General features: G+C 36.6%; 1 protein-coding gene across 4 annotated transcripts in view; it reads left to right on the forward strand.

Moving 5' to 3' along the window:
• mtgo (miles to go) overlaps window positions 1–25,527 on the forward strand; it is an 813,614-nt gene that overhangs the window by 733,703 nt on the left and 54,384 nt on the right. For all 4 annotated transcript variants that reach the window (XM_081769001.1, XM_081769002.1, XM_081769003.1 and 1 more), the window contains one exon: window positions 2,206–2,372. In XM_081769001.1, coding sequence (XP_081625127.1) covers window positions 2,206–2,372 — 167 coding nt within the window. The remainder of the gene's footprint in view (window positions 1–2,205; window positions 2,373–25,527) is intronic.

Below are 25,527 nucleotides of genomic sequence, written 5' to 3' on the forward strand. Positions count from 1 at the left end.
TTATAATTCTTTTCCTATGAAATTTAATACATACATGCATTTCTCGATTATGCACATACTATCAGTATTAAAAGTACCCTGTAAAATCATTACCAAATTATATTCTTACAAGAAGACAATTATAGATATGCGACAATAATTTTGGACATGAGTGTACATTCCGGCGGTTGATCTGACTTGACAGACATCGAAAAATTACTTTTCGCGGCATAAGTCGATGATGTGTGTAATCCACTGAAATCCCGGACGTATTCCACGATCACAGGGTTCATGTTATATACATATAATATTTTGATTGTTTCGAAAACAAATGACATATGTTGTTTGTATTGTACGGTTGTTAGTGAAACTCAATTAAAAAAGACTGGTGGATGTACATGCATTTTTGTTGAACAAATAATCAGAAAATTGCCATGATAGCTGAAGGATAAAAGTTGATTTGGAAACTTTCATAATTTATTTTCACTTCAATCTTCCAAAGGAAGAACGAAGGAGGGGAAAGAAATAAGCTCGTAGAGAGAAAGAATAAGCAAGCTGCCATTGTATAGAAATAGACACTTCCTAATGTAAACCTCAGTGTATTGGTTAATCTGAATACGTAAAATACAATAAATCATAAACACCATAGTAGAGCAGACCATATTAAGCACAGTGTCTCTGTATTGTCTAAGAACACACGTAGTTCAACTAATAGATCATCGTTTCGCAGTTGGTAGGTCCCGTGCACTAATTTCAGTCGAATATTCTGATTCTTTTCCGCAGTCAAACCTAGCAAATGCTGGAATTGTACCTTTACAGACATTGATATTTTCTTTTCAAAATCTCCTATGTTTCTTCTTTAGCTGTTTATGATAAAATGTCTTAACGATATTAATATATTTATAAATAAATAAATAAATAATTGGTTGGAATACCGCCAGAAGGATAGGAGGGCAAAACATGTGTGTTAATTATTCAGGGAGATGAAAACTGTATTACATCTCGTATAGTAATTAAAGTAACTGATTATGAGAATATCAATTTCGTTGCCACAATAAAGTAATACATAAGCCAGCTTTGACTCTGTGCCTCACTGTTGTTGTAAACGCTTCTTCTCTTGTTCCTGAGTGACGTTACTGTTATACCGAAGATTATATTCGTAAATAGTTTTATTAGTAGTATTATACAATGCGTAATAATTAAGGACAGTAACTAAGGACAAGCAGTTAAAATCTAACAAAAAGCAATAAGAATCTTAATAATGTGTCTCATAAATTGCAGAAACTTGGTTGGTTGGCTTGGGGTTTAGCGTCTCTTTCAGCACCGAGGCTACATGAGATGCGGGCATAGTTATTGTTTAAAGTGGAACCCGGAACCACGTGTAGTTTAGCCACTAGATCACCGGAGAGGGCTAAATTGCTGAAACTTAATCAGAAATCAAGAAATTAAATGTTTTGATCAGGTTATTTTTTTTATTACAATATACAACCACAGTAATACTATTTACTTTATTTTATTTTTATTTATTATTTTTCTTAAGTGGAACTGTTTTTGAAACTAGCCACTCGCACGTCTTTTTTTCATTTCATATTTCATAGATTTTTACAGCAGTAGAATCGATTCTGCTTAAGTAAAACATCGCAATTGAAATCTAAGATCAAAGGTTTTAAATCGATTACGGTGTACCTACAAGGAGAGTCAATGTGGGAGAAACATTTTGTGTGGCAGTATCAAATGTTTCCAGAAATATATGCTTTAGGGGAATTCCATTAAATATAACAAGATAGCAATGATAACCAAGCTATTTATTTATTAAAAGTATAACAAGATAGCAATGATAACCAAGCTATTTATTTATTAAAAGAAAGCAAGATTTCTTGAATACACATGTGGAAACATCATAATTTTATGCAGTCACTTTCAAAAAATAAACACTTGAAGCAAATTTTCGAATGATGTGTAGGTCTCTTTGATAAACCTCGAAATCAAGTTTCCAAGTGTATTTTCAAAAGTGCGTTTTTCCTTTTGTGCCTCTCAACAATAAAACGGAGGCGCATAGTTTGAGCAATTTTGCTTTGCATTACTGATATAATTAAGTGAATTGGAAACTGTAACTCAATAGTGGTATGAGCTTCATATGATTTAAGTGAATGAGTATATAATCCGTTGTTGTGAATTGTGTTTCTAGTTTTATATACCTGATTATTTGTTTCTTCTGTTCTGCAGGTCCAGCGACTGTTCCTATGGTTTCGACCAATTCATCTCCGCCCATCGCTCTCCCGGTGCAGGTGCCCCCGGGCCACATGGTCCAGCAGATCGTGGACGAGAGCGGAACCCTGCATCACGTGATTCTCTCTCCACAGCCGCCCATCGTTCCCCTACAGGCTCACTACGTAAGTATTTTTGTCTTTTTCCTCTCTCTTCCTTTCTCTCTCTGGTAAATTATCAGTTAGGTTTTGTATACAGTTGTTTAAAACACAAAGGAAAAAGGATTGTTACCAAGAGGAACACAAATTGCGTGTAATTACCTAACTTGTTTCTGGTTTTGATGTTTTAAAATGGATTTTTGTCCAAATGTGTATGTCGTCCTTCAATTTGTTCAGTGAACTTTGCCTTCGCTTATTGTATAGAACGTTATATGATTCGTAATTCAATAATTTTCTTCAAATAAGTGACCCATTTTCATTTCATTGGCGTGCTAGTTTAGAAGCTGTCGAATTTATTGGAACATGGGTAAATTCCTTTTGTTGGAAAGCTACCGGTAATAAGTGCAGCGTTTATCAGGAAATATCGTTTGTCATCGAATTACGCCATAACTAATGGAGTTTAAGGATATAACATTTTCCGTATCGTTTAGTGAAGATTAATATGTGAATATAGTGTATATATATATATATATATATATATATATATATATATATATATATATATATATATATATATATATATATATATATATTGTTCTCTTAAATCACTACTCGTAATATTTTTGTATCATTTTCACGCTGAAGTCTTCGTTATGTACATGAGTTGGTTGGATATTTGAATGCCGACATCTCTTTCCATCTTCGAGGCCACACAAAATGTAAACCTATAATTTAGCATGGGGTTTGAACACGTGTTCTCCAACCGAGAATCGAACCCTGTCTTAAGCACAGATGGCAGGAAGGTGTATCATTTAGCCAAAAGGGATCCCTGTTACCGAATTGCCAGTGTAATTAACTTTAAGGTAATACATGTTAATTCCACTACCTTGTTATTTTGAACGCATAATTTTCTTCGATCTGATAAAGCTAGTCATTGATACTGCAAAATAGCTATCGATTGTCATTTCGAATTGTTGCCATTTATTTATAGGAATGTGAAAATTACAAGATGATCCATTTGGTATGTTACAAAAATAAAAATACGTAGTTAAGATTTTATAAGTTGTTACACTTACATACAAAGGTCCAAGATTTGTGTGAAGCTATCCACCATGGTGAACTCGATAAAAATAAACTTCATACCTGGTGGACAGGTTTGTGTCATGTGATCTTTAGGATCTCGCCAAGTATAAAATTTAGTACATTTTTGATGAATTGCCTATAAAGTAATCTTTTAAAACAAATTTTTAAGGGAAGAGAAAGCTTGGATAAGAGAATTTTTCTCTTCGAGTTTGTCTTTAGTTTGTTCCTTTTGAGCCTAGGCACTTGCTAGGTTTGCCAACTTTGAAAAAGAAAAAAAAAAAAAAAAACGGTACCTCCTCAAAATTTCCTATGATGTAGGTCTAACAGTGTAAGTGTGAAGTATCTCTGTTCGAACCCATCCATGGGAAAGTAATGTACTACTGTGGATAGAAGTGCATTAGCACCTGTATTTTGCATAGCCTTAGTACGTTCACTAATAACCTTAATATATAGGCCTACATTGTGCTATAAATGAGAAACTGAAATCGGCATTGATCATTTTATTGTATTTACAAGTAACTGCCATTTGTTTAAAATTATCGAAACAGATGAACAAAAGTATATTGATCTTTACATGACAATTTTGAATTTGGAAAATAAAATTCATTCTTTGAACTTAAAATTACAGGAAATTGCGTTAAGAAGTCCTTTTTCACTTTTAATAAATGTAATTCTAATTAATTCTTTTGTTTCAATCGAAGATTGAAATGACAAAACTGCAGAAGTAGAAAAACGAAGGTGTCGAAGCATATCGCAGAAATAAGCGGCCGGAAATTCTTGATGGCTAATTGCATCATTGACCAACATAGCAACTGATGTGGAAAATTTTTGTAGATGGCAATGAGTTTTTATATATATGTATATAAATCCTAAGCGAAAGGAGAGAAGAGGGAGTCAAAATACATCATGTATACTTACAAACACACTTGTTGTGTGGCTTGGAACTGCGTGCGTAAGTCGCAAACTTCGTGCTGCTGACTCAGCTGCCCATGACAGAATCAACGTTCGTCACTTCCTGTTAAATGAATGTTGGGAGAGAAGGGTGTTGGAATATGTACGAATATTACTGCTTTCTGTGTATTATGTATCTGTCTCTTTAATTCGTTAGGGAAGGGAGTAGGGACTCATGTAATTGCGATGTAAAATATGGGGTTAGTTATTAATTTCTAGTTCAAGTATTTTCTAAGTGATGCTTATCCATTCTTACAGTTAGTAAAATTTTTAATAGTCATTTGTAAAAACCTAATGTAAACTCCATCTTCGTTAGCTCAGTCATAAGGAGAAAATGCAAAAGAAATTGACATTTACAACGAAAAAGGTAGATAAAGTAATTGGGAGCAGTGACGGCTCTTGAGGGAAATCACATCGGGTAAAAATTTCAGTTTTATCGCTACAAACTAAGGAAAGAAAACGTACTTAATGTACTAATTCTTGTATACAACTTTTGAAGTTTTCTTCCCTAGGCTTGTAGCGATAAAATTCATTTCCAATGCGATTTTCCTCATTGGGAGTTGCGGTTTGATTACCATCCTGGTTGACATAGGCTGATATTGGAATGACATAAAGTTCGGTAACATATCAGGGTGACGAATAATATTCAAATATCTGGTAATATCAGATATTAATTAGTGAATTCTCATTAATATCCGGATGTTGCAATCTATAATAAGTACTAGCCGTTTTATTTCAAAATTCATTCTAAACGATCATTATGATTAGTTTCCAATTTTCAATGCAAAATGATTGTATTGTATTGTAACTTCTGTTTGGGATGTTACTTCTCATGTGTGTTTGGAAAAGAAATGCCAAGCAAGCATCGTGGCGAAAGGATGAGATGTTTGATCGGAAATGAGAGAAGTGGAGAACGTATCAACGTGGCAGTTGCGTCCGTCAGTCACAGCTCACGCAATCCATTTTGACGAATGTGACCTTGAATATGCTCGTTTGAAATTCCGCTCATCGCAAGCCGATGACAAGAAACTCAGCAGATTACACACTGTCCTAAAAGAAGGTTTGAAGGTCAGGTTAGAGAGTGAGGGCAGGGGTGAGACAACGACGGCAGCTGTTGAGCAATGCTAGTTTGTATCGCAATTTGCTGTGTTTCTCCTTGGTTAACTGCGCTTTCTCATGCAATTTTGTTAATCGAGAGAAATGGCTTCGTGGTCAATGGTCCAGCCTCTCCGCCCTTCTCGTCTAAGCGTCTCCACATGATATAGAACGACATTTGTAACAGTATTTTTTCTTGGCTCTTGTGTTTTTTCATGGCATCAAATCTAATAGAACAGATATGTCTTCGATCCAGCACAATATTCTATTTGTTCATAATGGAAGTTATGACAAAAGTCTTCTAACTATATGGTAGTTAATAAATTCAGGTTACATATTTCAGAATTTAAAGATTAGAATATTATTCAGATATTAACAGTTCATAAGTAATACATGCCCGTGTGCACAAATTTGTTACTATCCCAGGGATATCAAATGGTTGTTTTCGTACACATTCTGCAAACAGAATCACAAGATCCCCTTCCTACCAGGGCCTAAAATTGAGTGGAGTACTCCACACTTTGTGGAACTGTAGGGAAGGAGTGTGGAACTATAATTCTTAATGTGTGGAGTGGTATTAATGTGAGCACCTTACTTTTCTCGGATTATGCATTTAAACGCGTTTAGTGTGTCAAACTATGTCTTACTGATTCAATACATTCATTATGCAATGGGTTACTCAATTCCATATAACTGCCAGTATATGACATTAAGCCAGAAGTTTGAAAGTGATGAAATTTTTCTTTTGGACATAACAACAAATACAAATAGAACTGTAGCATAATTAGAGAGTATGAAAGAGACCTCTTTTAGGCGGGTGGGAAGAAACGCTTTTAAATGAACGTATGCAAGAGAACGTCAACGGAGAAATACAGTACTCATTACATGGTATTTAACTTCATCGTAACACACGTCGCAATAAATCCCATAACAAATATGTCAGTGAGAAAAGAAATTTTACTGTAGTATGCTACGAAGTCCTGGATTCGATAATTAACTTTGTTAGTCAGCGTTTGCTGTATGAAGACAGTATTGTTGCTTTGGAGTTTTTGCGTGATTTGCAAGAGGATGTAACTGATGATGCCCTAAGAGAATGCCACAAAGTTATTTGTCCTGATACAGATCTTTTGCAGTTCGCAATGCAATATAGAGAGGCATCATCGTGCAGTATGTTGAAAGGTCTGGACACTAAAAGCCTTCTCATGAAAATCTGTGGAAATCAGTCATTCCATGCTCTGTCAACAAGTCTAGCCCGAGTTGTTGCTTCGAAACCATCTTCTTCCGATGTTGAAAGACTTATAAGTGACTACAACGTATTGAAAACAGATAACAGACTCTCTTTGGCTCCCACTACTGTGAAAAATTACCTTTACGTTAATATAAATCTGGGTCCGTTGGAAGATTTTAGCCCAACCCCTGCTGTTATGAAATGGCTGGCCAGAAAGGAAAGGTGTTTTGAAGTTGATGGGAAGTCAAAGGAACAGCCCTGGTATGACGGTATATTTGCCTCGGCAGAAAACAGACTGAGACAGCGTGATCATCACGGAAAAATGACAGTGAAATTCTTATGTAAGAAAAAGTGATTTTTTTCTTCCAGTGTGACTATTTTTCTTACCGGTTCGTTTCCTGTATTTTATGGTTTAATACAATACAATTAAATATGTATCCTAATGTGCCTTTAATTTTGTTTGCTCTGGATGACAAAATTTTCCTACATAATAATAATATTTTTGGGGGGATCACAGGTAAACATGATGTACTGGACAGAACACTGATATGTAAAAACAAATGCTGACTAAACTAGTTTTTCTATACTATATAAAATTTTTACCAGTGTGGAGCTGTGATTTCGTTGAATTTTAGGTCCTGCTTCCTACCATTAGATACTTAAATAGCCGCGCAGCGAGGTATAATGAGATTGAAGAGTTTCGTTGGGGTTTCTTTGATCGTGAGACTTTCCGTCAAACATGTTTATTAGATCCTCTCCTCGAACGAGTTGATGTATTTTGATAACAGTAGGATTAAACAAGTCCTTCGTCCAAATCTTCAGTGGTATGGTGAGCAAATACCTGGACTTCATGAACTTCGCGTATATGTTTAAGCCGTAATTGCACAAGAGTCATCTTCCAGTATATGTATGCACTGAAAGAGTAGAGTATAATTATAAACGATGGACACGAACTTGGCCTCATGATCTTTCCTATCAAAATCGAGTCAAATTCCGGATTATCAAGTACTGCTGTCACTCTAAAACTACAAATGCATTTCAGTTGATATGTCAATATGCTGTTAATTTCAGGCTAAGTTATGTTGCTCACTGTTTTCCATCCGAATGTGATGCTTGAGTCTTTACAGTAAGTGAAACAAACTTCGAAGCATCCATGAAACGCTTCAATGTAATAACCTAAACTAAATGTCATGAATTCAAATCATCTGACGTATTCCATATTGACGTGAACAGCAATCGCATCTCACATAAGAGTAAGCAATATGTAACTAAAACACTGATTTCCTTCCAGATGCTGACTGAAAAACATGATACAGATGAGATTATATCCACGAAGGAAGTCGTATTTAGTTGCCACAAAATCCTGTAGGTGCGTACTATAAAAACCCACAGTCCACGAACACTAATATGAAACTACAATGCAAAGAATAGTCATAATTTGTGTATTTTCCAGTGAGAGCTTAATATCTCCACTACACACTTCCGGAGAGATGGATAGGCCAAACAGACAAATTTCACGGCTTTCATGTTCACCCACGATTACGCTATGGATTTTTTTATTTTATTGTAATAGGATCATCTAAAAACTTAATAAGAAATTAGTTTAATTTGGAGACCTAACTACACAAATTAAGGGCCAGTCAATTAAATTGATTCCTCTGTGCTAAAGTCAGTAATAACAAAAGTGTTTGCTATTCCTTCGTGAAGACTTCTACAGATACCGCTGTCCAATACATAATTTGAAAGTTTGTAGACATACATAGCTAACCAAAATTTATTTCTACTTATTCAACTTGGTAAGAGAAATATACAATGTTGTTGTGTATTAAGTAAAACACTTTTCGATCTGTGCCAAATTTCAACGAGTACCATCTCGGAAAGATGTAGTTACCAACTCGTTTAATGCTGCAGTGTCAAAGTTGTAATATTGTCTTTCTTTCCATGTATTTTCAAAAAATGTGATATTTATATATGCAACATACACTTTTTTTTTTCATTGGAACTCCGGAACCTTTATTAGTATGAAACAAGTTGACAAATGATTTCGACGTAGTATTCATGGAAATTCGACTTAATAATGCTATTTATGAATAACAAAATGTTTTCTGGAGAAGTTCAAGTGCTCAACCTTTGAAAAAGTTTAGCTAGCTGCTAGCCATAATAGTTATGTATATACATCGATTTATATTGAATTTCTTGGTCTCGATAATATAATAAAGACAATAGAGATGTATATCACTTCTTTCAAACCTACAACAAATGTATACATGTTATAAATAGGTATATCGAATTACGTGTCCAGCATATTGACGCTCCACTGGAAGTACGTGACTGTCATTGTTGTCTTTGCATCATGAAGAAATTGAAAAACTCTTTGACTGAAGGACCACATGAGAATATTCTCGTTATAAAATCTCCTAAAGCTGCTCAAGTTTACCCCATATTCACTATTCATGTGGATTTTTTTGTCTTCTAGTGGGATCTAGACAGCCAGAAACTCATCGCGGTAATTAAGATCAATAACAGACTTTCCACATCACAAGAGAAGTGGTGATCCATTATTTCTATTTGTGAACCACCACCATTATTATTTTTAGTAGTAATAGTAGTAGTAGTGGCAATAGAAGAATTTTGCATTTTTTACAAGATTGATTATAGTGCAGAAATTAAAATAATTGTTAGGGCATTTCCTATGTTATTGCATGTGTGCGTATATATATATATATATATATATATATATATATATATATATATATATATATATATATATATATATATATATTCTTTTGGTATCCTATAGAGGAAGTGTCCCCTTCTGGTTGATAGCGGCCGTGACCAGAAAATCGGTCAAGTAGACGAAGAGTATTTAGCCGTCAAAGAACCGTTAGACTTAGCTGGTCACTAACGTAGCTGTTAAATAATATTCGAGTCACATTTCTGTTGCGTAAACTTCTCACTAAGTAGTATCAGTGAAGAAACAAGCTAACTACTGTATATTACCTTGTGTTTTATTGGATATAGTTGAGGACATGACTTTTGTTGCAGTAAAATTATGCACTGTAGGTATCCAGTTAACCTGCTTTGTTTTGGAGCAAAAACACATAATTGCCATCATGCTTAAGGCATAAAACTTTAATTACTTTTCTTGCTTCTTAACCAAATTTCGCTTGTTTAACATCCTGATTGCACTCCGAGGTTGCAGTGAACGGGACCTACTTTGTTGTAATTGGAAGATCTTCTGTTCCCAATTGGATCATTCATACATTTATAACCATTATATATTCTTATGTTAAGAAAAATGACACATGAAAGCTAGTAGTTTAAGTACCTCTCCATTGTTTAATGATGGTAAGTCGGTACCAAATGTTATGAACTTTCAGCAGGAGACAAACTAAGAACCATGCACACTCAAGCAGGCATTCTCAAAATCTACTGCACAGGGTACGAGTGAAAACAAATGCTTAATATTATTCACAACATTCGTTTTAATATAGACAATTATTCTGACGTAGGACGCAGCATTGTACTCTAAATCACGCTAAATGACTTTGGTGAATGGGATGGTTTGTGAGTATCCTAGGACACACATGTTTACGCCCCTTTCATCGTTAACACTATTTCCATCATGGTTTGTTTGCACATATCATGGTCCACATTGATTTACAAGTCATAATCGTTTGACAGAAAATGAAACGTCATTAATATATACATATTTGTTGTTCCTCTGTAGTGCAAAGGAAAAATAAATAATTAGAAATAAACGGTAAAGATCTACCGCACTAGCTTCCATATAACTGCTTAACTGTTGACGAAACTATTCTCCGACAGTTTTTATTTATTTATTTATTTATTTATTTATTTATTTATTTATTAAGGAAACCAATGAATAATGACAAGAAACACCTATAATACAATGAAGTTCCCTAACTTTGATTAATAAAAAAACAAATAAAACTATTAGAACTGTTTAAGAAAATAGCAACGTCGCATTTTCTTTTTAGTAAATTATCCTTACTTGAGCAAGTAGAGAAGATAAACGAAGAGCTTAAAAAGTTAGCTTCGTTCCACATTTTGCAACTGCAGTACACACGCTTCATAACTGTAGAAGTCAATATTAAAGGCGGAAGTAATGGCGGAGATGAACTCTACTCTTAGGAACGCAGAATCCATATTTGTTAATAAAATTTCTCTTACCATTTCGTCCGATCCCTGTTGACAGGCAGATGAACGAACAGTCATCCTATAAGACTTGCCATTCGCTGAAACATATGAAGTTGGATTTCTCTGGAACCCGTCATAAGCTAGATGAGAAGGTGAAGAAAGAAAGAAAGAAAAAAACTATTAGTGAGAGATTTGTCAAAACTTGCATATTTAAGGCAGTCAAAATTGTACTTGAAGAAAGCCAGAAAAAATGGACAAAATATCGCTTTCAGATGATACTGTGAAACGTGGAATTAATATGATTACCTTAAATTTAAAACATCAAGCAGTTGAAAAGATTTTTAAAAAGATCCCATTTCTTGCCCTACATTGTGAAAATTTCCACGAACATATCTCATTGTTCTTATTTAATAGTATACTGTCGGTTCTTAAATGAACAGAGGTTAATAGAAGAAATATTGTTTACAAAAACAGTTTTTTCAGCTATCAGTATTTTTTCTGTTGAAAATGTGTCGTGGAACAGAGTTGTAGAAATATATATATATAATACTGATGGAGCTCCAACAATGTTAGGTTCATGGTTTCATGGTCGGAATTTATAAAGCTAGCAAAGGACAGAAATCCTACAATTATTGATTCTCATTGCTTAATTCACAGGCAAGCCTTATCTGCAAAATCTTTACCCAGAGAACCTGGAGCAGGCATTATCATTGGCTAATTAAGTTAATTTCATAAAGTCAAGTGCTCTGAATACTCGTCTCTTTGAGACTTTGTATGACGACCTCAGTGCTCAACAAAAAACTTTACTTTTCCATACTGAAGTTCGTTGGTTGTCGAAAGATAATATGTTAAGTAGGCTGTACACGCTTAAGTCAGATGTGAAAATATTTCTCCTAAGTGTAGGAAAAGATGAGGTTTATAATTCTTTTACTGATGACATGTGTGTGTATTTTCTCTTTCGTATTTTGCTGACTTTTTTTTTTTTTAATATTAAATAATCTCTCTCAGACTCAAAAGTAGAAACATGAACATACTTATCTTTCTCGAACTTACCACCGAATGTCAGTAAACTTGTAAAGAAAAAGCAATGTCAACCATCACACTGTTTTTCCTCTAACCTTACTTGGTGTTTTTTTAAAACTTCATCTTGTACACTGAAATAGCATTTTGTCCTCATTTTTGATAGTTTTATATATAAAAAGATATAATAATTTGTATAATTATTTAGGTTTTAATAAAGTAGAAATCTTGAATAGGAATAGGAAAGCAAAATGTCTAACTTCTAGCGTTTTGAAGTTTTGCTAAACGAGTTTTGTTCTATTCATAAATTAACACTTTATTTCTTTCATAGCTTCCCCCCCCCCTGCTCACTCTTCACGCTTTCTGGGGGCGAGGCCAACAGATTGGGAACTACTGGTGTAAACAAAGGCGAGGGTCTTTTTATAACTACCGTGGCGACAGTCAAATCTAAAGACAGTAATGGGCAAGTAGTGTCATGTATACAGTGATTAAAGTAGCTTGGATACTTTGACAGGCCACATATTATATCCTTTGGTTTACACAATTCATGTACACATGGACATCATGAAGAATAAATATCTTTTGGTGAAGTAAAACAGGTTAAACATGTTGACTGTCTGAAAGTGCCATTGTCCCCTGTGTACAACGGAAAGACCTGTCAATATGCAAGTTACTTCAATCAGTGACACTACGTGGCCATCACAGTCTTCAGATTCAGTTCTGTACAGATATGTAATTTTACGTAAATTTTGCTGTAACTTATCGTTTTTCTGTAAAATTATCACAGTGTAATTCATTTCGTTTTAATGTATGGCATGATATCGAAAGCATTTTGCTACACTGGACTCAGTAAAGTAACTGTAAAATCCAAACCTGTCGCATCTCTGTTATATCAAAGGACAGGTGCGCCCAATTTGTGGACCCATCCCAATAGACATAGCTGAATGTATTCACACAGCGTCTAATGAAAAGTACTCATCTATACTCAATGTAATTTTTCAGTAGTGAGAGTTCGATATGATCTTTCAATAAATAGTACAATAAATAGTAATGTTAGTGCATAGATTTCGTATCTAATTGAATTTTAGTTTCAGATAGGAAATAAATCATAATTACTTATTTCTCCGAAGTAATGAAGCTATGTTGTATACCGTAATATTAACCATTTTAGGATTTATGGTATACTTTTATACCATGGCCCGTAGTATTGTCTTTGACCGCTTATTTAGGTTTTATAACAGGTACTTAAGCAGTTTTTTTTTATTGGTCAAGTCAAGGATGAACCTAAGAACACCTCACAAGGGAACCTTCCAAAAGTGATAGTTGCAATGAAAGATGTGGCCTATGCCAATTGAAAGAGCTGTAACCAGGGGCGGATCCAAAAGAGGAAACTTTCTTACTTTATATATATAAATAAAATCTATCCCAGAGTTTGGAGCCCTTAAAAGTTGCATTATGACAACCCACCGCCCCTTTCCCCCAGAAGTCGGTCCTGGATCCGCCCCTGGCTGTAACAGAGATGAGCATTCCCAAAAAATTCTTCAAGAAATATAAGGGGTGGAAGTTCGGGAAACAGCAAGGTTGGACAAGAGGGAAAATTGCAAATTCCGCAAAAAAAAAAAAAAGGGGGGGACGGCAAAATACAATGCTGACAAGTGATGCATATAAAGAGACTTGCCACAATAGGGAACAAATAGAGGCCACCAGTCCGGTTAACAGTGTTGCCAACTACAATGAAAAGTACATGTTTTGCAAAGAGCACTATATGAAGTGAGTGCAATATTCAGTGTCAACCTGTCATGTAGAACATAAGATATGGCGTGTCTAATCAGTGGTACAATCTAACAAAAGAGAATAGAAAAAACAGAAGTACGAAAAATACGGAAAAGGCGAAGTTGGCCATAATGATCCACATTTGATCACGAGTTCTTCATATTAGAATGAACAAAACAAGAAAGCACCAACTATGCAGGAAACCGACGTACCTAGAGTCGGAAAGAAAAACGAGTTCCAAAGTTAGCAGCACTGGCCATGAAAATTCAGACAATTCTAATATAGTTAGGTCACTCGCTTCACAAAATGAAAATTCCGGCAAGAGGCATTACCCTTCGCATCATTTGTACATGCTCGTCCACATTCTACGTGCAATTGTTCGATGAGACAATGGTCCAAACAGAAGATACATTTGCAGTGAACACAGCGGAATATTGCCAATCCGTCACACATGGTACAATGATCGCCTGTGAATGTCTCGAAACAGTACTCTAGAGGTGTCGGAACCTTTGGTGGTCTTTCTATCACATATCCACACCTGTAGAAAGCAAACATAATCAAAGGCTTGATCTGCTGTGTGTTGCTGTCTGCAGTACTATCACCGCCTATATGATATATCCAGAGTGTCCCACCTAACTCTGCGACTGAAATAGTTTCAAAGCGAAAAAAATGTGACACATCCAGTTGTGCAGGAATGTACCCATGTCAGCGGACGTCAAACTTCTGTGAGACGCAAGTGCCCCCAAGTCCCCCATCATAGGGTCCCAGGGGCCAACTTCAAAATTTCAGATAGCACCATCGGTCGAGTTATATTTCTTTCGATAAATCATGGAATATGCAACAACGCATATCAGAAATATTTACTATATGGGATTTCAAAATGGCCGCCAAAAATATCTGCTCGGTGACAAGAACAACGTGCATTTTTGGCGGCCATTTTGAAACCCGTGCTTCATATGACAAATGTTTCTTATAGGCAAACAGAGAAATATCATCCGCCCCCTGTTCCCATTTGAAGTGTTGCGGTTGACCCCTCGAACCTTATGATGGGGACCCTGGGGGACTTGCTTCTTACAAAGTTTTCTTGCCCCTCGACATGAATACATTCCTGTGCAATTGGATTTGCAACATCTCTTTTCGCTTCGCAGCAATTTGAGATCACAATGTTCGATGCCATGTTAAGACACAACATATATTTGTGGCGGCCATTTTGAAAAACATGCTTCATATAGCAAATGTTTCCTATATGTGTTGTTGCACATTCCATGATCTATCGAGAGAGGTACCACTCGGTCCCTGTTGCCATTTTGAAGTTTGAAGTTGGCTCCTGGGGCCCTATGATGGGGATCCTGGGGGCACTTGCTTCTCACACTTTTATCACCCCCTGACATTGGTACATTTCCTGCACAACTGGATCCGTCACATTTTTCTTCGTTTCTCAAATCTTTCAGATCACAAAGTTTGGTGGGACACACTGTATATTCCCACATACGACCCAATCATAACATAATGTTTACTTCTATTATCGGTTGTTGGCTCAACCCAACCATTTCATGTTCCCCGACTTGACATTGCCCCAATCACTCTAGCATTGATGCATTCCGAGTGATGCCTGTTGCCGGAATTTTCTTTTTGTGAAGCGAGTGGCCTAACTATATTAGACTTGTCTGGATGTTCATGGCCAGTGTTGCCAACTTTGGAACTCGTTTTTCTTTCCGACTCTAGGTACGTCGGTTTCCTGCATAGGCGGTGCTTCTTGTTTTGTTTATTCCAATATGCACAGCTCGAGATCAAATGTGGCGCATTATGGCCAACTTCGCCTTTTCCGCATTTTTCGTACTTCAGTTTTTTCTATTTTCTTTTGTTAGATTGTACCACTGATTATACACGTCATATCTTATGTTCTACATGACACTGAATATTGTACTCACTTCATATAATGCTCTTTGCAAAACATGTACTTTTCATTGTAGTTGGCAACACTGTTAACCGGACTGGTGGCCTCTATTTGTTCCCTATTGTGGCAAGTCTCTTTCTATGCATCACTTGTCAGCATTGTATTTTGCCGTTCCCCCCCTTTTTTTTCGGAATTTGCAATTTTCCCCCTTGTCCAACCTTGCTGTTTCCCGAACTTCCACCCCTTATATTTCTTGAAGCTATTGCTATGGGCAGCTAATTTTTTTGGAATGCTCATCTCTGTTACAGCCAGGGGCGGATCCAGGACCGACTTCTGGGGGAAAGGGGCGGTGGGTTGTCATAATGCAACTTTTAAGGGCTCCAAACTCGGGGATAGATTTTATTTATATATATAAAGTAAGAAAGTTTCCTCTTTTGGATCCGCCCCTGGTTACAGCTCTTTCAATTGGCATAGGCCACATCTTTCACTGCAACTATCATTTTCGGAAGGTTCCCTTGTCAGATGTGTTTTGTAACTGGACGGTCAACTTGGCGGCGCCAAGTGGGGACAGAGGGGCGTAACTTTTTCTTTCTTAAGGCAAATTTGGAAAATTTTTCACGCCTTTAGTTTTCAAGATATCAGATTGAAACTTTGCATACGGATTGTGTGTACCTTTCGGTATTTCTCAGTTTTCTTTTTTTGAGATCCCTACGTGGACCCGGGGCCGGGCCCGAGGGGTGTAGGTGTTCCGAGGGGGTGATTTTTTCAGCAAAAATCCGTTTTTTCCGGTTCAGATGTGCGATACAGACATGTGAGTGGGATCATTGGAAATTGGTCGTTATACTAAAAAAAAAAAAAAAAAAAACTTTGAACCATGAGTCTAGGCCAAATAGTAATGACGCAGTATTTTTAAAATTGTATATATATATATATATATATATATATATATATATATATATATATATATATATATATATATATAAAATATGGGTATATATATATATCTATATAGGGCCTAAATTCAGATTTTCAACATTTTTTCCGACCTTTGTTTTCAAGATACAAGATTGAAATTTTGCACACGTATTATATACATAACGACGTATTTCTTTTAAAAAGAATCAAATCCCTACGTGAACTCAGGCTCGGGCCGGAGGTGTAGTGTTTTGACGGGAATTTTTAAAAAAAATCCGGGTATATCCCGAATTTTCCGGTTCAGGTGTACCATTAGACATGTGAGTGGTACCATTAGAAATGGCTCCTTATACTGAAGAAAATGTCTGAACCATGACTCTAGGTCAAATAGTAATGACGCAGTACATTTTTGAAGTATTTTATATAGGCCTATATGTATATGAAAAACATGGATCATCTTCAGACTTTCAAAAATTTCTCCCGACCTCAGTTTCCAAGATGCAAGAGTAAAATATTGCACACATATTATGTATATAACAACGTAATGTTTTTTTTTTTTTTTAATTAGATCCGTACGTGAACCCAAGCCCGGGCTAGACAGGCGCAAATGTTTCGAAATTTTCTTTTCGAAAAATCCACCGGTTTTCCGATTTTCTTGTTTCTGATGTATAATACGGACAAGCGAGTACTACCGTTGGAAAGTATGCTTTATCCCGAAGAAACGAGGTACGAGTATGAACCTCGATACGATACCTACGATAAATAGTAAGGACGCAGTAGCTGTTTGAGTGAAAGCCTAAATTCTACCTCAAAAAGTGGAAATCCTAAAACAGTTAAACACTGTTTATTCTGTATATACTTTTGATTCCCAGGGATCCCCAGTTTTTACAGTGCTTTTATTAGCATGTTTTTCCGGTTGCTAGAGTTAAATTTTACATAATTCCTTAATAACTGTAAGACAGGGTTGGCTGGTGTAAACCAAGGTGGTTTAAACCATGGTTTAAACAAAAAAGAGAAAAAGAAAGAAAGAAAAGAAAAAGAAAGAAACGGAAAAATGCTTTTTAAATCGTGTGAACTTCATGGTGACGTTTCCACATATCAAACCACCTGCATTAGTTTTATCAAGGTGTCCCATGTTCAATTCTCGGTCGAACCACAACCCTTCTTTCAAGTGTAAACCAAGTAGCGGTTCGGATGCCACTTTAAGCGAGTCTTCTTGATAACCTCGGTATTACATAAAGATGTTAAGCCTAAACATACGAAACAAAACCAAATTGTATATTTCTGCTTGCCTGAACGTCTGTTGTTTTATAAAGAAGCAACGGTTGCTTAAATATATTGATAGATATTGGCAAAATTTATCGAGTGCCTACGTAGCTTCCAACATTAGGTTGGATTGGACTTTGTTTTAATTTTATTGGCTGATATCTACATACTAAATTTGTAATTTAATAACTCAGTTTTAGCATACTGATTATGAGACGTTGACCTTAAAATTTTACATACAAACCACAAACGGGATTTGCGTTGTATTTAAAGTAATAACAGGATTTTTCAAATGGCTAAGGCGGGAGTTTCCCGATTCATATGTAATTCTGTATAATGGTTTCACTTGTGCAACTGTTTATCTTTTTGTCCTTCTGAAATTACTCTTGACGATTATATTAACAAGTACGTAAAGATCAGTACAACGTATTTTTTATCAAGAGTCCTTCGTGAGTGAGTCGGCAGACTCATCGCATTTGTGACCAATTAGTCCCAATTTCAAGTCCAGATGGAAGACAGTTTCTTTCGGATGTGAGCCGGTAAGCAATTTGGATTCCGCTTTAAATTTATGTGACCTCTTCCAGCATAACACTGTTGTTGCATAATAACACCAAGGCGAAACAAACTTATTTCTGTCCATATGTAATATAAATACATAGAGCAAATTATTTAAACAAAAAGTTTTTTTTTTATTTTTTCAATAAAAAGCATGTTTTTTTAACCCTGCTGTAAGACCTCTAAAATTTTGTACAGATACATAACCTCGATGTCAAAGCAATATTTTTACATATTTTTTTGCTCTAATTTACCGCTTTTCTGTATAATTATTTGAAAATAATTTTCGAGCGCCTGCTGCTTATACAACTCGACACCACGTAAGTTCGACTGGTTGCAGACACTTAGGCGTTTGAACAAGTTTGAGCGTTTTTTTTTCTTTCTTTCTTTTAGTGATGAGGAAGAATACTCAGGCAGGTTCTATCACGTTTTGCATCTGCACAAAAAACAAATTGCGGCACTTAAAATTACTTTTTGCGTTGCGTTGCTTTGCGCAGAATTTTGTGAAGAATAGTACGGAATGAACCCCGCTGTTGCTTTCTACAGTCCATTTAAAAATGTTAACCAAGAAACAAAGTTTCTATAAAATTAAAATAGAGAGGTAATCCAGGTTATTCCTTAGTAACAGAAATTTGAAACTAATTATTATAATTATTATTGTGGGGGAGGTGAAGTAAAGAAATGGAAATCAAATTAAAAGCATTGGGCACGAGTGAACCATTCCGTAGTATTCATAAAAACATAGTTCTCAATCTGAGGAGGAACGCCCAATGGTTTTAGTTTTAGTCATATTTTTTCCTTATACATAAGACACACAAACTTTCTTTTGGTGCATTTTTGTCATGTTAATAAGGTAATAACGCTGAATTACCTTACTTTTAAAAAAATATCATTTAGTGCATTCTATAAAAGCATTAATTTTATTTTGAGTATCCTGTTTTTTAGTGACTCACACAGGAAATTTAATCAAGAAATGTTAAGTATGTATAGCTAATGATGGAAAAACCAACCCTAAAATGCTAGTGAGTTTGTGAGGAAATGTAAGGAGCTTAAGAAGAAAACTTAAACTTTCCTATTCATGTTGAATCAGTAACGAAAGCATACCTCTTTTTTTCTGCGTGGTTGTCAGTGTCTCTTCTGAAGAATAAAGAGCACTTATTGGGGTCCTCGTTAAACACTTCGCATGTATCCGTTATTCATTGCCACCCTTCTGGGAGGTGATATGAGTCTGTATTGAGATTATTAAAAGCGATCTTGGCGTGAACGTGGCTCGGATGGCAAATAGGGTCTTACCTAGTGTGTTACATGCGGTTTACTCTCCGTATCACGTGTCTTAAACCTAACAATGCCTAAGTGGAAAAACACATTAGACGGGTGATACTGAAAAGATAATCTCTATAGAAAAAATCTTACTAAGGCTGTGCCTTCAAGTGCGAGATATCCACACATTGCAATCGGTTGCCTGAAGACAAGAAAATATGCGTTTTTTTTTTCCTTAGCGAATTTTAAAATGAAAGTTTGTCTGTAATATTAAATGGACAATTAATACCATACCAACAACAATTGTTTTAGAAATTGGCAAAACCTTCCGTGTGTGTGTGTGTGTGTGTTTTTTTTTTTTAAACTTCTGTAAAATCTCCATGATGTTTAGTAGCTGATTTATATTTTTAGTATAGCTGAAGTATTTTTCTTTTTATAATTAAAATGAATTGATATCCTAATCAGACCTTAGGCTACACTATTAAAAAAAGAGCTAATTTTAAAAAGAACTGTTTTCTGACACGAAATTACCCGATTTACATTAAAAACAAATAGACGATATGTATTCTTGAGGGTCAATCGATCAGTGTCCAATGGAGAATCACCCCAAACTTTAAGGAAAATGTTTCAGGGTAACTTTCATTTCAGATAGAATAAATTTTTCATTCAACATATTGTGGAATTCTTGTGAGACTCAAAATTCCCACTGTTGTTCGACGTTCAACTCGATCAAAGGTAAGGGGATGAAATATCCCAACTTAGTTTCGTTTTCTACTATGGATGACCTAGTCATTTGATCCCTGCGCTCCAGGAACTCGTGCATTTTTATTTAAGCATTTGTTAATAATTTATGTTGCTGAATATCTGCGAACTTCATTAAACCTGTGGCTTCAAGACGCAAAAATTGAAAGAGCAAGTTTTCATTAAAAAACCGAGAACTTTTTTTTTCACATTCACAAAGAAATTGTAGAATCGAACAACTTGCTCGTAGCGATATGGTTATCGTGCGTGCATTGGGCGCAGGAGGTCTGGGTTCGATCCGCAGTGAGACCTCATGTTGTTCGGATCCCTCGTTAAGTTGTGGTTCCGTGTATTGTATAGACTTAGTGCTGAACAGGACGCTAGAACTCAAGTCAGCCAATAAATATAGAGCCTATAAAAGAAACTTTTTTGTTTGAGATTTCCATTAAATATTTACCGTCATGACAAAAATTAGTTCAATCAGATGATAACTATTTTAACCGAAATTTACTGGGTAACCAAATATTGTAAAAACTGTCTTCGGTGTGTATCATCTACGTATTGTATGCAGTAAAAATGTAGGTTGGATATGTACTTGGATTTCTAAAAGATAAAAGAGGGATGAGGGTTACATATATGAGATACAATACTATTTTTAACGGTGAAGTTTGTTTTACTTTGTGTTCAGCCTCGTGATATATAATACTAATACACTTACTCTGATATTTAATCAGTTTTATTTTTCATATTTTTTTCATATGTTTTAAATATTGACAATATAAGATGGAAGAGCCTTAAAATTGTGTGGAACACTTGAAAAAAAATAGAACAAAATTTTGCAAGTTACTTCGTTCTTGGTCATAGCATGAGAACCTCAACGCGAACTCGTCTTGTCTTCTTCGTTGACCCACATGCTCTGAATACTGATTTGTTTTTAGATCGATGAAGCAGTCCTACCTCTAAGCATTCGAAATATCCTTTCCTGTGCTGTGTTACAGCGCCTAGAAAGCTTTTTCTTTATTTTTTTTTTTAATGGAAGGAATATATACGTAAATGCAGAATTAGTCAGTTCTATTTCATATATGCTCATTTCATCTCTAAAAGTATGTTCCTTAAAAAAAAAATTAAAGTCATTATTGACGATCTTGTTGTTTCAAATAATTTCTCATCGTAGTAGTTGAGTGACGTAATTTTTTGGACCAAATGCAAACAAGAACAACTACATCATAGTCAATGGCTTTGCAAGCATATTACTCGTAGATGCATGACTATTTGTGTACTGCCAGCGTTTGCTTATCTTATCGCCTCTTCTTTGCTCTAGTGAGCTCCCTTGGGGGGGGGGGGAGAGGTTAGCGTACAGGCCTTTGGCATGGGAGACCCGGGTCCGAATCCCGGCGGGAGCTTATGTTCGGATTGTACGTTAAACTGTAGGTCTACGCCTCATAGTCTCGCTGCTGAAAGGGACGCTAAATTAAAAATCAAATCAAATCCTTTGCTCTGGTGTTTATCACTCGTATTCCTTTCAATGCAAAAGTTTATTCACACGCCATGCCACGCCTAATTGGATACGACTGCCCAAAGGGCTTAATTTTGGTAAGCATGTTATACTGTTGTATTTGTTCCTCGACTTAAAGAGAAAAAAGTTCATTATTTCTATGAATACATATGTCTGCTGTCAAGAATTCTTTCATACTAAATACAAAGAATGAATTAAATATGTTAAAAAGGCAATTGAGCAGTACGGAATTAATGCCTATGTTTATAAATTGAGTAAGAGATAATTTGTGTATGGCTGGTTAATTAAAAATCAGGTAGTTACTAAATAGCCAAGTATCAGGTCGCAGTGACTCAATGTTAGTGCTCGCCTCTGGTACATGGGATATCTGTTTCTATCCTAGCTCGTGCCAAACGAGCTTTATGGTGAACCAACATCGTGGGTGGATTTTCTCTGAGGACTTCCGTTTCCTCTTACTTTCTTCAGTCGACTAGTTCGTTCATTCTCTCTCAGCCTCAGTGCATAATTGTGGGACGTTAACTCAAATAAATAAATAAAAAAATAACCAGTTTTCTAGAATCCTTTATTTATATAACTCTGGTTCTTATATCGTCCCTACACAATAAAAGAAAGTTTGAACAGACGTTGTGAATAAGGCTATTGAATGAAAATGACATTAACTAAAACTTCCTTTTTGTGTTGAAAGTAAATGAATTTAAGGTTTAGTTTCATTCAAGCAGTTTGTTTCACTTCTATTCTAAAAGCAAAATTTCCACTTCTATTCTGAAAACAAAATTTTAAATAAAGTGCTTTCAGCTAGCAATCACGCCAAGTAATAGCTGAAAGTACAGCATAGTGAATTAAGAAATTATTTAAAATTATGTTATGTGGATCATTTTCGGTTCTCTTTTTGTATTGTAATTTATAAAAATAAAACATGATAGTGATATAAAGGATAAAGAATGTAATTCCTACAGGGCGCAAAATTTCCGGTCTCCAGGTCGCCACTGGCGACCAGTACTCAGTAGAAATAGTTTCTGCCTAAACTCACAGAATTGCGCAGTTTCTGTTTCACACGAAAATAATTATCATTGAGGAAAAATCCCTGAATTGGTATGGAAGAAATAAAACTTTTTTTTTTTTTAAATACTTGCAACCAGATTTATACAGTGAAAAAGTGGACCTTGTCTTAGCAGAATATAAACTTTTGTTTTCTTCATTGACGTTGAAATAGACATTGAAAAAGATTTACAGTGAACTTCATTATGGGATCCCCAAATTTGCTTCCAATTGTCACATTTCGTGCAGTTTTACCTGTGAGTGCTGCTTCATGTGAGAGAGGCTTGAGCAGTCTCAACAGAGTGAAGACTGCTTACAGGAATTCACTGAAGACTGACACATTGGATGATTTGCTGACAATTTCCATCAATAGCTCTTTACTTAACGATTTTGATCCGAAAACTGCAATCGATAAGTGGCACTTCAGTGCAGAGAGAGAGAGAGCGTTACACAAAAGTGAAGTCTTCAGGTAACATTTTTTAAACATGTATATGAATTATCAAATTCAGAATTGATTATCCTCAATCTTTGGACAATCTGGTTTTGAAATTTTATGTTCCGAATAATAACGAATAAAGATGATTTCAGACCGATTTCCCGCTTTGATTCAACACCACCGATAGTGACGTACGATAATTATGTGGGCCCCCTTGCAGAAATTAATTCCGGGCTCACCAAAAGTATAATAAAACCTTACAGGACTTTTAAAAAAATAAAATTAGTAATGGCATATTGTAGAAAAAAAGGAGAGAGAGAGAGAGAGAGAGAGACAATTAATGCAGTATTATCTTTGGAAATTATTCAGTTATTTAGCAAATAAATTAGCAAATAAAATATACAGATGGTGATCAGAAAAATGGAAACGCCTGTAGCTGGCAACACGTCAGATGTATGGGTTGGCAGTGGTGTCGTGGCGCCCGCAGCGCCGGACCGTTGGTGGTGGTGTGTTGGGTCGGTCTCCCTACTACGTCAGGCGCAGTGGAACAGCAGTGTCCAGTGGCTGCAGCAGACGGGGGTAGTGTAAAATGAGAGACCTCTCAGATTTTCAAAGAGGGCAAATTGTTGGTGCGCGGTTATGTGGAGTGAGTGTGACGGCAGTGGCTACTGTGTTAGGTGTGTCGCGTGGGACAGTGTCGAAGGTGATGACGGCCTACACAACACACGGGAAGACCACATCGGGGAAGCGGAACAGTGGGCAAAAGAAAATCATAAGTGACAGTTCACGCCGGGTATTAAAGCGCATTGTCACGCAGAACCGTCGTGCCACTGCGGAGCAAGTGACGGAAGAACTCAATTAGCACCTCTTCCACCCTCTTTCGACAATCACAGTCCGCCGCGAATTACATGACATGAACTTACGGGGTCGTGTTGCACGGGCCAAACCGCTCATCAGGGACCATAACGCTTTCGCACGCCGCAAATGGTGCCGCGACCATGCAACTTGGACCGTTGAGGACTGGAAACATGTGATATGGTCAGATGAGTCATCCTTCACCCTATTCCCAACCACGGGCCCTGTTTGTGTGTGGAGAACGCCCAAAGAAGCTTATGATCTGCAGTGTCTCCTAGAGACCTGCACGGGCCGAATTTTTCGGCCCGAGCCCAATCCAGCCCGAACGTACCTAGGCCCGGCCCAGCCCGGGCCCGAAATCTTTTGAAGATTTTCGGCCCGAGCCCGGCCCGGCCCGATAAGTTTTTCAAAATTCTTGGCCCAAGCCCAGCCCGGGCCCGATAAATTTTAAAAGTTTTTGGCCCGACCCCGGCCCGATAATTTTTTTTAAAAAAACTTAGCTCGAGCCCCAATCTTTCTCAAAATTTAGTACTAAATTTGACCTCACCCTCAGAAACATTTTCTAAACTCTGGTTCACAACCTGACGCTTGCCTCCGGAATAGTACCATTGCCTCCTAGAACTTTGCCTGTCATCGAGAGAACAAAAATTCCATTCCCTGTAACAAAACTCTAACTTAATTGATTTTTAGCATAAAGTGAAGATGACAATATTGTTTAGCGACTGGCAAAACATTCCCACCCCTTCTTGTTATATTTTGAGTTCAGTGAAGGTCAAGGTCAGAGCTCAATTTACCGCATAATGCCTGGAATCCTCTCTAGTGAAAGTGGAGCCGCTAAACAACACAAACTGTAAATTGCTATTGCATTCTTTGTAACATTTTTCACGAGCACACTTCTTCAGCGTTTGGCTCTATTCCAGTTATCGTTTAACGAAAGTCAATAATTATTAAAGAATTGCAGTTGATCGGCCCCAGCCCGGACCGACTTGAAGGGAAATCAGTGTCGGCCAGCCCAAGCCCGGCCCGGCCCAAAGAAATAACAGTGTCGGCCCGCCCAAGCCCGGCCCTGCCCAAAGAAATAGCAGAGTCGGCCCGCCCAAGCCCGGCCCGTGCAGGTCTCTAGTGTCTCCGCCCAACTGTGAAACATGGCGGCCCACAGCATCACCGAGCCGCCGCCATATCATGGTTTTCATTGGTTCCTGTGGTCACACTTAGTGGACGAATCACTCCCAACGATTATGTCGCAATTTTAGGAGACCACTTGCATCCTATGGTCCGGATGTTGTTCCCGGACAATGACGCCATCTTCCAGGATGATAATGCACCCATTCACACAGCTGGCGTTGTTGCAGCGTGGTTTGAGGAACATGGGAATGAAGTTCAACACCTCCC

This window comes from Thermobia domestica, chromosome 8, assembly GCF_964235325.1.
Source record: "Thermobia domestica chromosome 8, izTheDome1.hap1.1, whole genome shotgun sequence".
Classification (NCBI taxonomy): Eukaryota; Metazoa; Arthropoda; class Insecta; order Zygentoma; family Lepismatidae; genus Thermobia; species Thermobia domestica.